A 14,474-nucleotide genomic window follows, 5' to 3' on the forward strand; every position below is an offset into this window, starting at 1 on the left:
TCAATACCATTTTTTTCACTGCAAAAACCTTTGAACTCAACATACTTACTTTCAGCAAAGCATAAAAATTGATCAAGGGATGCATGTTCATCTATATATAGATCTTTCATAAAGACCAGTGGTAATGCTACAGATGTGTGCAACTGGATTCCATGGCTTAACCTGATGAGCAGATAATGTTGACGTTTGAACTGAACAAAGTCTTCAATTCATGCAGGATAAAGTAAGTCATTTAAACACTGCAGATGAACTTTACAAAGTTTATCCAAAACTGACACACTTACAGAGGTGTGGACTGTGGCATTAGATATGACAGAGAGATTTATATCGACTCCTTTGTTGCCTCAGGTGTGGCCTGTGGGAAAATCAAAGCAAAATCTATGTGCCACTGTGCATAAGGACTACATTAAGAGACACAGCATGTTTTTTCCACTTGTTCTCTGATATTTTAAGAAGTGTGTTACACAGCTGCTGCTGGACTTTTACAGTAATAGCAGTGAAACTCCTGAAGTTGTAATCACCAGCTACTGTCCAACCTAGATCAGGCTGGTCTGGATTTGAACAATGTCTCTGCTTACACAACAGACTATGCTAGTGTGAACTATGGAAAACACAACAATGTATTTCAAAAACTGAAACTGTCTCAAAAGGACGTGGTTGAAGTGAACTGTTTGTATACAAAATTATGCTGCAGGAAAAATGCATTTTGGTAATGAAAATGTGCTGAAGGTATTTGTCTTGTATTTTTGTGTTTGTTAATGTGTTATTGTGCAGTAATTTCCAATTGATATAAAGATACTAAAAGATCATCTTTTAAGAAGACTAACAATCAAGTGTACATTTGCTCTCTTATTATCATCATGTCAGTATTAGAAGTTAAATCATTACTGCTCACTCAATGGCTTTAGTGGCACAGTGACTGTCTGTATGTGTTTAGTACAGCACCTTCTTCAGAGGGATGTTCACATCCGTCACACTGGGCCAACAGTTGGTGCTACGCACATGTGGAGCTGTAGGAGTCAGAAACAAACAGTTCACATCATCACCTCAATCCAGAGAGTCTTCTGCTGAGTCCTTCCTCTTTTATTTACATCAACTCTCACATCCTCTTTTTCCTCAGTGGATGGTGAGCTTTTGAACTTGAGCTCACTGAATGAAAATGTTCGTTTCCTTCATTCTTTTTTTAAACCTTTCAAATTGACATGTCGATGAAAACTAAGGATAATTTTCACATGAATGAGGAGTCACAAGTACTAACAGTAGATAAAAAGAGCCAAATCAAACAAATGAGACAAAAACATTAGACTGTCATTTATTTTTAACAATTAAATGGCTATAGGTCATTCAAGGGCTAGAAGAGGTGAAATTTTATTCTACATTTGATGACATGAGACTCCGATGTACAGACATTCATTCAAATTTCATTTCACCATCTGGGTGGGAGTACAGGAAAGATTGTCAGAACGCTGGCCTCCCGTGAGTCACGTGGTTTGGCCCGCCACCTGCAGTGGGAGGATCCTCTTCATAGCCACACCTGCACACACCTGTATTGTGTTAGTCTTTGTGTATTTAATCTCTTGTCATTGTGCGCAGTGTTGTCGGTTATTGTTGACGTAATGTGTTAATGTAGCATGATAATGTGAACGTTAAATGTTCTTCTTGCTGTTGTTAAATGTATCCTGTTCATCGTGTTTCTTCAGTGTTAACTGTGTTGCCTCCATTGTTTATAATACATGTGAGTGCCGTTGTCTTTGTGTTTCAATTAAATGTTCGTCCATGTCGAGGAAGTCTGTGCGTCCTGCTCCACGCCCTGCGGCACTCGGGCCACCGCGTTACAAAGATTGCTCATGGTGTCTATCAAACTGCAGAGGACCAGACAATTACACCTCAGCACACACACGCACACACACACACACTCACAGTGAGCAGAAAGAATAGACTTCTTTTTCTCCATTTACTTGTATCAACAATTCCTTACATATTTTCTCTGTTAGGGTGGTTTAGAGGAGCTTGTCACGTCTGAACCCTCCTCTGGGTTCTTATTATAAATCCATTGTTGAAAGTAGTGTCTGACCAATATGTTGAAAAGAGGGTCTGACCAACGTGATTTTGAAACACAGTAAATCTGTACACACTTGCACTGCAGATTTATGAACTATTTCATTGGCAGACATCAAACACTGCAGGTATTGCTGGCATTTCAAGGCTTAATTTAGGTCTTCAAAATCATTCTGATTCCTGAAAGTAGGTTTATTTGTTTATAACTCACTTGTCTAAATAATAACATTTGATATCTACAAACAAGTAAAATCAGTTGTGGTTTTGAAAAAACAAATAAGTTTTCTGATGTTCAGCTGACGAGAACAATGAGCAGCTCATGAAGTTTTGTGCTTCTGTAAGATTGAACACCTGCACCGTTAAAGTCCCACAGGACACAACAAACTATTAGTGATCAAGACTGGGCCCACATTCTATTAATTCTATTGTATGATCATATTGTGGGGGAGAAATTCTTGGATTTGCCAGTACTATAATTTCTAAGCCACACACACAGACAAAAAAAATGAAGACACAAACCAGAGAATTAGTTGAAGAGAAGAGCTGGTACTTTTCTCTATTGCAGGTTTAGGTCTGAGGCTTCCCCCAGAGAATGACTGAAGAAATCACAAAGAGCCCAAACTTTTAAATAGTTTTCTGTGTGTGATAATCGCCCCTCCTTCTTTACATAACAGTTGTTGAAAACGCCTACATTATATTCAAATCATACATTTTTTAAATATTACGCAAATTAAAATACAATATCACACAGGTTGAAGTGTGACACCATTATTTCCAGTGTGTAACGGCCCGATTTCTGCAGGGTGAGGAGTGGGACATACAAACTTGACATAGACAGACATATTATACATATTTATTATACACACACACGAAGGACCAACATATCGGCACTCACACAATACCAGGTAGGTGAACACGGACAACAGGTTACAAACATAACATACGATACTACCGTGACATGAACACGTAGTCCAACATGAACATGAACAAAGACCGACAACTCTGCACTCTCCTGCAATGGTTTAAATACATGCGGACATTAGACACAGAAGCTGGTGCAGGTGTGCTAACATGGGCGTGGTCACAAACAAACTCCCACATCCCACAGCGGGCCATACCACGTGACCGGTGGGACTGGGAGCGGTCCGCGACACAGTGAAGAACCTCCTCAACTCTAGGCTTTTACCACTCAGGTTTTATGTTATCAATATTTCTAATTCAGTGCTTAAACCTTTCTGCCTACAAACATTATTTTTATTACTTTTATATGATGTTCCATGCGTACATGATGGATCAACTCTGATTTACATCTGTAGCCGAAAGTGAGTGTTGTGTCAGTTGTATTTAGTTTGTGGTTGTGTGAAGTACCCGCTTTATGTGGTGGTGAAATAATGTTCATCTCTAAAATCATAGATGGCCACTGAGACGCACACAGTGGGTCTGGAAGTCCCTGTGTAACAGTGGAATCTGAATGTCACATCTCATGTTCATGTTCCTCCTCCTACCCACATCAGTACAAGTACTTTCATTACTGTCCAGGAAAATAGCAAAAAAAGAAAATCATTATTACAGTAAAGGCATGGTTGGTCAAGATCTTCCTCACACACACAGGAACTGAGACCGCATCAAGTGGAACACTGTTATACTTCCTTATTCCATGCAGTTCACATCTCTAACACATTCAGCTTCTCAGACCTGTTCACACATCTGATTGTAGCTGGGGGTCCACAGCCATATCACAGTCTGCTCGTAGACTGGGTTCAGCCTCCAAACAGTGTATTCACTGAATATGACTGGAATTTCAGTCTTTGACATTTGATCATAATCTGACATTCAGTGTTTAAAGGCAAGGCAAGTTTATTTGAATAGGCTTTTTCATACACAGCAGTTCAAAGTGCTTCACACAGACAGAAAAATAACAAAGCTTATTAAGATATAAAGTACATAAACCTGAATTAAAAATAAAGTGTTGAGAAAAGAAAGAAAGAATTAAGAATCAAAAGATAAAATTACACAATAGCATTTAAAAATTAAATGTGCAATACTACAGAATTTGAGGGAACAGTGTCTGAGCCAAACGACTGGATTATTAAGCATGTTTTTTATATTTAAAACCACAGGATCAATTTATAAACAGCACAATAGCTAAAGTCAATTCTGTTGTATATTGTTACTTGGTGTAAGGACTTGAGAATTGGGGTGATGTGTTCTCTTTTCTTGGGGTGAATTGGGGTGAATCGGGATGATGTGTTCTCTTTTCTTGCTCTTTGTAACATGTCTGCTGGCCCGAGTGCCGATGGGCGTGGAGCAGGACGCACAGACTCCCTCGATGAAGTGACACATTTATTAACAAAAGACACGAACAACAACGATGGCACTCATACACAACATTAATGAAAGACATGACTCATACTTAACAAAACACAGACAATACTAACATTAAACGATGAGTACATATGCATATACAGCAGCAGACTAACAATGACCAAAACAGTACACACACTAGCAGAGATTTAAATAGACAAAAAACACAAGACATTAAACCCAGTGCTGGTGCGTGCAATTACAGAGGGCGTGGTTACAAATAAGGTGAAACCCGTTGCATGTGGCAGGCCGTACAATGTGACTCGGGGGGGGGGGGGGCATATCGTGACACTCTTATTTGAATCAACTGTAGCTGTTTGATTCTCTTTTCTGGGAGCACTATGAGGAAGCCATTACAGTAATCAACCTGCTAGAGATAAAAGCATAGATGAGGTTCTCAAGGTCTGGTTTAGTTAAGAAATCTCTGATCTTGTTGATGTTCTTAAGGTTATTAATCCTGATTTGGCTGTTAAAACTGAGATCAGATTCCATTAGTGTACCAAGGTTACAAGCTAGCACTTATACATTATAGGGTATAATGCCAAAATGGCAGCTAGTCTGTGGCTCTTATTGCTGTTCCCAAATTTAATGATCTCTGTTTTATTTTTATCCACCTGCAGAATTTTATGGCCAATCCAGTTAATTATGTGCTTAAGGCACATACAAACAGAGTGGAGGGGACCATAGTTGTCTGGGGAGAGGGATAAATCATAATTCGTGCCAGAGTCATCCCTTTACATATTAATTGCACCATTTTAGGACTGTTTCTGAGAGTCCAACCCCCTTCACAATTCTATAAGATACATCCAATTTATAAAGAAGGTTATGGTCTATGGTTTATCAAACGCTGCACTGAAATAGAGCAGTAGTAAAAGTGATACCTTCCTAAAGTCTGTATTTAAACAAATGTGATTAATTACTTTAATTAGCGCAGTCTCAGTCTATGGATAGTTCAAAATCTGATATTTGATTTTGAATGATATTTGTCTAGACAGCTCTTTGAAGATAGAAAACCTTATAATTTCTTAACAAAGCTGCTACCAGATTTTTCTTTTATAATTGAGGCTTCACAGATGCAGTTTTGAGTGAGTTAGGAAAAACACCCTAAAAGTATAGCAGATTCATTTTAAGTTTCTGTTTGATGCAGTGTGAGGTCCGAGATGATTCAGAGATATTTGTCAGCATCTGGCAGCAAACTACTGCATTCAAATATTTGATTTAGGATTAGAATTAGGATTAGGGTTAAAATTAAGGTTTCCCAATATACCAGGAAAGGCTATGATTCGTTCAAGTACCATAGGAATTCATCTTTATCTTGAACCTCTTTTAAATGACCTTTTCCTTTTTTCTATATATTTTCTGTAGTTTTTGTATATGCAGCTCAATAAAACAAATTGTAAAAAGTAATGCATTTTTGAAAAACTGACTTTATTATAAAAAAAAAGACTTTTACCAATATTTTACCAATATTTAAGATAAATAGTCCCTCATGGTAGACGGTTATATGTACTTATATACAGTGTGTATGTGATATAAAATCTTAGACATTTCATAGCCTTTAGCTGGTCATCTTCAATGTTTGGAGGATGTTGTATTTCAAGTAGCAGGTGTAGATGTTGGGTTTCCAGTAGTAGATACTGTTCTCTGGTCCACTGCTTTCATGTGGTCATTGACCCAGTCAGAGGCAGGATCCACACATATCTCCTTTCCACTAATCATCTTAAAGCTGGAACAGAGACAAAGGTACAGCAATGTTCTGTTAATACAGCAGGCCAGGACTTAATGACCCAAGATGGTGAAAATCTACCTGTGTGGCAAAATCACAGTAAACATTCCTGATGTAAATGACACTATCAGTGATAAATACCTGTGGAAGATTCTCCCACTGGGCTTAGTGTGAGTGTGTAAAATCAGCTCTTAATGTTGTTGCTACAGCACCTTCACTGCAGCGTTTCAGCAGGAAGTCCAAACGTGATTCCAGAAATGGTTCATAGATGCAGTGTGTGGACTGTGTTACATATATGAAGGGCTGTAGTAGGCGTGTGCTGCCTCTCAGAGCAGGTGATACTCACACCACAGCTTTGATGGAGCAATCGCTTCTGGTCCAGTTGTAGGACACGATGCGTTTGAGGGGCAACTTATTTTGAGTCGGTTTATAACAGCAGTCTGCAAGGTTAAGAGCAGGACCTGGAAGACATCAGCAAACAGTTCCAGACAAAGTCACTTAGTACAATAATGAGAGATTGTACCACTTTTAGAAGACTCTCATTAAGTCTAGTATGTCTCAGTTCAATTTGGCTCACATTGTAAATATACTGTAGTGGGGAACAGCACCGCCTCCCCTGTGGGGAATTGGGGTTCATTCCATGTCTGGCCAAGTGCTCCAAACTACACAAATAAGAATCCTTGGGAAAGACTCCATACACTACATTTGCCTACCTGGAAATTTTAAGTCACTGTTGACGAGAATGTCTGCCAAATGTGTAAGAAATGCATCATATAACAGAGAGATGGAGACTCACCACTAGAGACCAGCTGGAGAGAACAGAGCAGCAGCACAAACAGCAGAGCAGACAGGTTCCTCATTTTAGCAGAATCTCTGATTTCACACACAGACAGTCACGGCTGTAGAAAGTGTAGTGTGTGTGTAGAATCAGTGTTCTGCACCCTGTTATATAGGGACAGAGAGGGCTGTTCTCCAAATTAGCATCCACTGATTTTCCAAGTATCTCCTTACTCCAGAAAGCCTGATTCTGCTGATTCCTTCCTCTTTTCTTTACATCAACTCTCACGTCCTCATTTTTTTCTCAATGGGCTGTGAGCTTGTAAACCCAATTTTGAGTTCACTGAAAGAATGTTCTTTCCCTGCATTCTTCTTTTAAACCTTTTAAATTGTCATGCAAATTCTAATTCATTTACATAAGAGCAAAGCAGATTTGCAGATGTCTGTGTCCAAGCCCCAAGTGAACAAGCCAAAGGAGACAGTGGCAAGGAGAACCGCCCTAGAACATGAGCAAGAAACCTCGAGAGGAACAAAGACTCCAAGGGGGCCAACATCCTCTGGTCAACCCCAGACATCATAACAAGCACAAAATGTGCAACAAAAAACCAAAATAGTCAATAAATAAGGGTGAGCAATAGAAGTCCAGCCTTCCTGGTTCCTAACAGTCCTAGTCTGGGTTTCATGAGTGTAAGTGTGTGAGTGTATGATAAGATTATTTGGCATGGTCAAATACTAAAGTGTGTAAAATAGGTGTATAGAATGACTCTGGCAGGTCTAGCTATAGCCATATGGCTAAAAGGACAGAGCCAGAAGGAAACACTGACATGGAGGCTCCCTGGAACATCAGCATGCTGCCGCTCTCAGCCAACAAAGATTAATGACAAAATAGAGATGCAGTGACAGCATCATAACATCCCAGTTTTCCATAAATCCTAATGCCCATTAACCCCCAGATCAACACATTTACCTAAGATGAGAGATATTTACTAAAATGCCTGACTAAACACATAGACTAATCAAATATTGATTTCAATTTTTGATGTATAGTTGTAATGTGCGGTGTAAGTAAAATGGTCAGTGCTATTAAGATGCTATTATCAAAAGCCTATTTGAGTATTTATTGCATTTTTCTGATATATTTTCGTCTTAGTCTTGTCCTCTTCTAATCATCCTCTATGGGTTACACATGAGTAAAACAATGAAAGTATCACTACCACAAGATGCTATTATCAGAAGCCAATATCAGTTGGAGAAAATATCTCTTGTTTACATGCAAACTAAATTCTACCTCATCACACTCATGTCTGTCATCATAATCATCATTATTATGATGAATCATCATCATTATGTAGCAGTAGTTTAATTTCTCTTGTTCACATGTCTCTCTGGTGAGGTCATCAGCAGGACTTCTGTGCACACATTCCATTAAAACAAGAGTTGGCAAGAATCTGTGGTCAGAAGAGGAAGAGACTCCCAGTGTAAACAGACACTACTTAGAAGCACATTTAACACTGAACTGGGGTTTGAGGAAATCTCCCTTTGCATCACATAAACTAAATTTGGTAGCTTTATGTAGCTTTTTCTCTTAGAATTATTACTATTGTGGTGACTGTTGGCCAGAAGAGGAGGGCTGCCTTTGAGTCCTGGTTCCTCTCCAGGTTTCTTCCTCATGCTCTAGGGAGTTTTTCCTTGCCACTGTCATCCTTGGCTTGTTCACTGGGGGCTTGGACTTGGATATTTGTAAAGCTGCTTTGTGACAACATCTGTTGTAAAATGCATTATATAAATAAACTTTGATTGATTGATGTAATAATCAGTGTTCATATCAAATTCCTTAACATTTTTTTGTTTGTTTATAAATTACCATTTTTTATCTATAGATAACTTAACAGTGATGCCATCTTCCCAGATGCACTGAATAACTTCTATGCATGGTTTGAAGCGCAGAACAATGTTGCAGCAGAAAAGTCCATCCCTCCGCAAAATGGCCAGGTGCTGTGCCTGACGGCGGCTGATGTGAGGCGTACTCTGCATGGAGTTAACCCACAGAAAGCTGCTGGACCAGACAACATCCCAGGTCGTGTGCTCAGAGAATGTGCTTACCAGCTTGCAGATGTCCTGACAGACATCTTCAATATCTCTCTGAGCTGCGCCGTGGTCCCAACATGCTTCAAGACCACCACCATCGCCCCCATGCCTAAGAAGCCCACGGTGTCGTGTCTCAATGACTACTGTTCCATCGCACTCACATCCATCATCATGAAGTGCTTAGAGAGACTCATCATGAGACACATCAAGAACCAGCTTCTCCCTTCTCTGGACCCCCTGCAGTTCGTGTACCGCTCCAACCGCTGTACAGATGATGCCATCTCTACCACACTTCATCTGGTACTCACACATCTGGATAAAAAGGGCACCTCCGTAAGGATGCTGTTCATAGACATCAGTTCAACATTCAACACCATTGTTCCTCAGCATCTGATTGGAAAGTTGAGCTTACTGGGCTTGAACACCTCCCTCTGCAACTGGATCCTGGATTTCTTGACTGGTAGACCTCAGTCAGTCCGGATTGGGAGCAGCACTTCCAACACCACCACACTGAGTACTGGTGCTCCCCAGGGCAGCGTACTCAGCCCTCTGCTGTTCACACTGCTGACTCATGACTGTGCAGCGATGCACAGTTTGAATCACATCATCAAGTTCGCTGATGACACGACCGTGGTGGGTCTCATCAAACAAAGACAACGAGTCAGAACTGGTGAGCTGGTGTAAGGTCAACAACCTGTATCTGAATGTTGACAAGACAAAAGAAATGATTGATGACTTCAGGAGAGCAACGCAAGATCACTCCCCGCTTGCCATCAACGGCTCCTCAATGGAGATCATCAAGAACATCAAGTTCCTTGGTGTTCACATAGCGGAGAACCTCACCTGTTCCGTCACCAAGAGAGCCCAGCAACGTCTTTACTTCCTTCGAAAGCTGAGGAAAGCCCATCTCCCATCACCCATCCTCACTACCTTCTACAGAGGTACTGTAGAGAGCATCCTGAGCAGCTGCATCATTACCTGGTTTGGGAACTGCACCGCCTCTGACTGCAAGACCCTCCAGAGAATAGTGAGAACAGATGAGAAGATCATTGGGGTCTCTCTTCCCTCCATCACGAACATCTACATAACGCGCTGCATCCAGAAAGCCACCAACATTGTGAAAGACCCCACACACCCCTCACATGAACTGTTCACCCTTTTGCCATCTGGAAGAAGGTACTGCAGCATCCAGTCCCGCACCTCCAGACTGTGCAACAGCTTCTTCCCAGAAGCCATCAGACTCCTGAACTCTGGCTAACTCCAATTCCAATTCAGATTCCAAAATGGGCACTTTTATACATGCTTATACACAGTCACACACACACACACACATACATACATACATACATAAGTACGTACGTACATACATACATATCCATACACACACTCACACATTGTTTTGCATCGGACTAGTGCTGAAGTCAAACCTCACACAAATAAACAATGCACTCCTGTTGCAGTCTTGCACATTATCCTACTTGCTGCTAGAGTACTGTACTAAAGCAGCACTGTACTCTGAACTGTTCTGGCTGCTACCGGTGACTGCTATGTTCAGGGTAGCATGTCACTGATTCCTATGCACAACTTGCTTTACATATGCCCAGTACTGTATACTGGACTAAATAATTGCACTGTCTACTCATTTTGTATTTGTCCTGTCCTGTAGTTATTATTGTTTATTTCATGTTTATTTAATGACATTTTCGTACTATATTGGACTGTGTAGCATGTTGTCTGTTGCACTGTTGTTTTGTGTTGCACCATGGTCCTGGAGGAATATTGTCTCGTTTTTGTTGTGTGCTTTTATTTAGCTGAAATGACAATAAAACCTCTTTGAACTTGAACTTTGAACTTTGAACTTAATTTGGGGTGCCTAACGTTCATCACGCTTCCATTGAACCTTTCAGTGGTACCATTCTCTTGCAGGTGATATGGAGTTCTTAGGGACTTTCTGCACCCCACCAATGTGACACAGTTCCTTCACCAAAGCATTTTTTAAATGTATCCCTTGATCTGACAATTATCTGACTGGAACTCCAAATCTGCAAAAAAGGTTTCTCCACAACACTTTTGCTACTGTATTCGCCTTTTGGTTTTTCATGACGTAGCCTTGAGCGAATCGTGACAAATAATCAGTCACCACCAATACATTTTCTACTCCACACTTGGATTTCTCAAGCATGAGAAAGTCTATAAAAATTATCTCTAGGTGTGTGCTTGTATGAATCCTGTTCAGTGGAGCCTTCAGGCCTCTGAGTGGCCTTTTCCTGAGGCAGCACCTTTTGCACTGCTCACACCACACTTTAACATCATGAAACATTTCCCATAAAAACACTTTCTGAATTAATGCAAATATCCGATCAACTCCGAAGTGACCACAGTCATCATGAAGAACAGTTTTTGTCTGCACCCTCAGTTTTCTGACAAGACTAGCTGGTCCACAACTTTACATTGACAAGCTCTTATTCACCAATGCAGAATACTATCTTTAAAAATGAACTGCTTCCTCTCCTTTAAGAGAAGTCGCTTGTGCAGTCCAGTCCACAGCAGCTCATCGCCTGCGGGCCTGGTACCACGCTCTTTACTTGGCAAAAAGATACCAATCACTGTATCGTCTTTTAAACTCGCCCTCATGTCCTGTTTAGTCATAGCCTGTAAAACATCAATGCCCTTCCCATCAAAAGCATCACCAGTCACCAGGGCTTGGACAGGTTCTGTAGGACATCCAGTGCTTTCCACTTGACTTGGCGTCGCCCCAGTAACCCTTTTACGTCCTGCAGGTGTATCACGTGGGAGCAATACACATTGTGTTTACATTGTGCCTACTCAATCTCCTTAATGGCCAGTCTGCCCTGCTGGTACTGGGTTGAAAGTAATCAGAAAGGCTTAGTGTCAACAACTGGTATTTCACAGTCTTCCTGTGCTCATAGTTGAGAGCATGCTGGGAGAAAACACCTGCATTTTCTTTGGCTGCCTCTCCCTCCATGACCTGTCCACCTCATTTTGCATTTCACTACTATGTCCCTCTGGTAAACTGGTGTCACTTTCATGCTTGGAATCACTCATCTTACTCACTTCCCCAGCAGGTTCAGACACATCAAACACAGCTGCAATAGTAGTAATAGACTTTGTAGAGAGGTTCATTGGCCTAACAGGTATAATCCCTTTTCCACATTGGCCAGAACACGAACAAAAATCAACCCATCTGGAAGCTTTTGAGAGGGTAAACGTTCAACTAAAGCTGTATGTGGAACACCCTTGGGTGCTCTGTATGTTTTACATCTCAGATTTATTTCGTTACCAGGAGGCATCACATCCTCATGGTGTCCTGCAAACCTTACAGTGCCAGTTTTACCTTCCATTTCTTTCTCGTTGATTTTCACTACAGCTATCAATGCTGAGTACCATGCAAGGTGACTTTGCTTCACTCTGAACTGCTTACCATATGCCATAAGCACAAATGTCATGGCACAGTGGAAGCTCAGTGGTTAAAGCACTTCACTAGTAATCAGAAGGTTACCAGATCAAGTCCCACAAATGCCAACTTGCCACTGTTGGGCCCCTGAGTAATACCCTTAACCCTCAATTGCTCAAGTTGTATTCAGTCAGTGTCAGCTAAATATAAACTGTAAATGGTGCCAATGAGTTGCCCTGAATTCTATTTCTGGAACAACTGCTGGGGCTTGGGGCAGTCATAGCTCAGTGGTTAAGGTATTTGGCTTGTAACTGGCTGGTTCAAGTTGCCGCTGTTGGGCCCCCTGAGCAAGGCCCTTAGCCCTCAACTTGTACTCAGTCATAATTTTAATTGGCTTTGGATAAAAGTGTCAGCTAAATGATGTAAATGTAATGGGGAACTGTTAAAGATAGAGTTGAGGAGTTGGAGGTAAATGTTCAGCACACTGTAATATGGTGCCTGCTGTTCCTACTATGGGCCCATTGGTGGTGACTCATTAAACAAAGCTGGGGGTGTTTCTTCAAAAACATATCAGTGATTGTTGTGACGTGATATCCTGAATCAATGAGGGCCTGACACACAGTTCCATTCATCACCACATCTCCTTCATTACTAGGGCCCACAAGTGCTGTGTCATTACAGTTTTGAGTAGCTGTTGCATAAATGCTTCACTGACCACCCATGGTTGCCCTAGTTACCACAGGTTTTAGGTGTTTAAAGACTGGTCAGTCTCATTAACACTCACTGCTTGGCCTTGCTCCTGTCCTGCCAAAATAACCCTGCAATAGTAAGCAACATGTTAGGGTTTCCCACACTGGTGACAGATAAAATCTAGCTTGTTCTTGTATATGTAACAGCACGTCCCGCCACATGCATGTGGAGGCGTCATTGTTTTCATCAGGACTGCCCCTTGTTTGTAATCACACCACCTTGTTAACACACACCTGCACTTTATTTGTTCCATTTATTTATGTATATTAAACCCTTTGTTTTGTAACTTATTGTCAGTCATTGTTTGTGTTGATATTAGTGCTAGTGTTTACATTTAGTTGCCTGTATAAGTTTAATGCTCGTGTTTATGTATCACTTATGTCACTACTTTGTTGTATGTGAGTGCCATTGTTAATGCTTAATAAATGTCTGTCTTCGTCGGGAGACATCTGCGAGTCCTGTTCCTTGTCTTGCTGCACTTGGGCCTTCACAATATAATTGCAGCCTCCTAATGGAACTCCCCAAAAAGACAATCAATCAGACAGGCCATCAAAATGCCGCTGCCAGACTTCTGACTACGGGCAAAAGAAGTGACGCTCATTTCTAAGTTCTTACACTGGCTATTGGTATACTACAGAGTTGACCTTTAAGGCATTCTTACTGGTCTAATAATCCTTTAAGGAGTAGGATGAGTTTATCTATGTGATACACTGCAGTGTTATGAGCCAAGCAGAAACCTCAGATCAGATGTAGTTGGTTAATCCTGCCTAAGAGACATACTAAGCATACAGAAGCAGCGTGTAGCTATGATGCTGTTTATAAATGGATCCAGTGGCTTTAAATCTAAACTAAAAACATCCTTTATTTGGTGAAGCTTTCAGCTCGGGTAAACACTTTTCCCTCAGATCCTGTAACAATGCACTGTTAAACACTACTGTGCACTTTTATATATCTTAATTCTTCATTTAGTCTGTATCTTTATCGCAACACTTTATATCTTAAGCTTTATTGTTTTTTTATTTTATTTATATGACTTGCTTCACAACTGCAGTTGATAGTTAGGAAGAACAAGGTAAAAGTTCAAAGTAGATTAATTTAGAGTTTTGGACTGATGTAGTGTAAGGTCCCGGATGATTCCGCAAAAATTGTCAACAACTAATAGCAAACTCCTGCGTTCAAATATTTAAGCTTAGAGTTGGCGTGAGAGTTGGGGTTATGTGAGGGTTTTCTCATGCACCAGGATGTAGCGTAAGGAGGCGGACGCGTGTGCGGAGAGGAACGAGATTTATTATGGGC

The 14,474-nt window shown here is 40.8% G+C and overlaps 1 protein-coding gene across 1 annotated transcript; it reads right to left on the reverse strand.

The window, feature by feature from the left end:
• Nucleotides 1-5,829: 5,829 nt before the first annotated feature.
• LOC113569303 (monocyte chemotactic protein 1B-like) lies at nt 5,830-7,100 on the reverse strand. The gene is made up of 3 exons (XM_035532172.2): nt 6,945-7,100; nt 6,495-6,609; nt 5,830-6,148 (listed from the first exon to the last, which is right to left on the reverse strand). The coding sequence occupies exons 1-3, from the start codon at nt 7,006-7,008 to the stop codon at nt 6,019-6,021; spliced, it is 309 nt and encodes a 102-aa protein (XP_035388065.1). The 5' UTR covers nt 7,009-7,100; the 3' UTR covers nt 5,830-6,018.
• Nucleotides 7,101-14,474: the final 7,374 nt, after the last annotated feature.

This window comes from Electrophorus electricus, chromosome 16 (genome assembly GCF_041902795.1).
Source record: "Electrophorus electricus isolate QZ-2024a chromosome 16, ASM4190279v1, whole genome shotgun sequence".
In the NCBI taxonomy this organism is placed as follows: Eukaryota; Metazoa; Chordata; class Actinopteri; order Gymnotiformes; family Gymnotidae; genus Electrophorus; species Electrophorus electricus.

Coding starts and splice junctions, on each gene's coding strand:
- LOC113569303 (XM_035532172.2), bottom strand. CDS start 7,008: ATGAGGAACCTGTCTGCTCTGCTGTTTGTGCTGCTGCTCTGTTCTCTC. Junction 6,610..6,944: donor TCTCCAGCTGGTCTCTAGTG/GTGAGTCTCCAT, acceptor GATGTCTTCCAG/GTCCTGCTCTTAACCTTGCA. Junction 6,149..6,494: donor TGCTCCATCAAAGCTGTGGT/GTGAGTATCACC, acceptor TCTCTGTTCCAG/CTTTAAGATGATTAGTGGAA.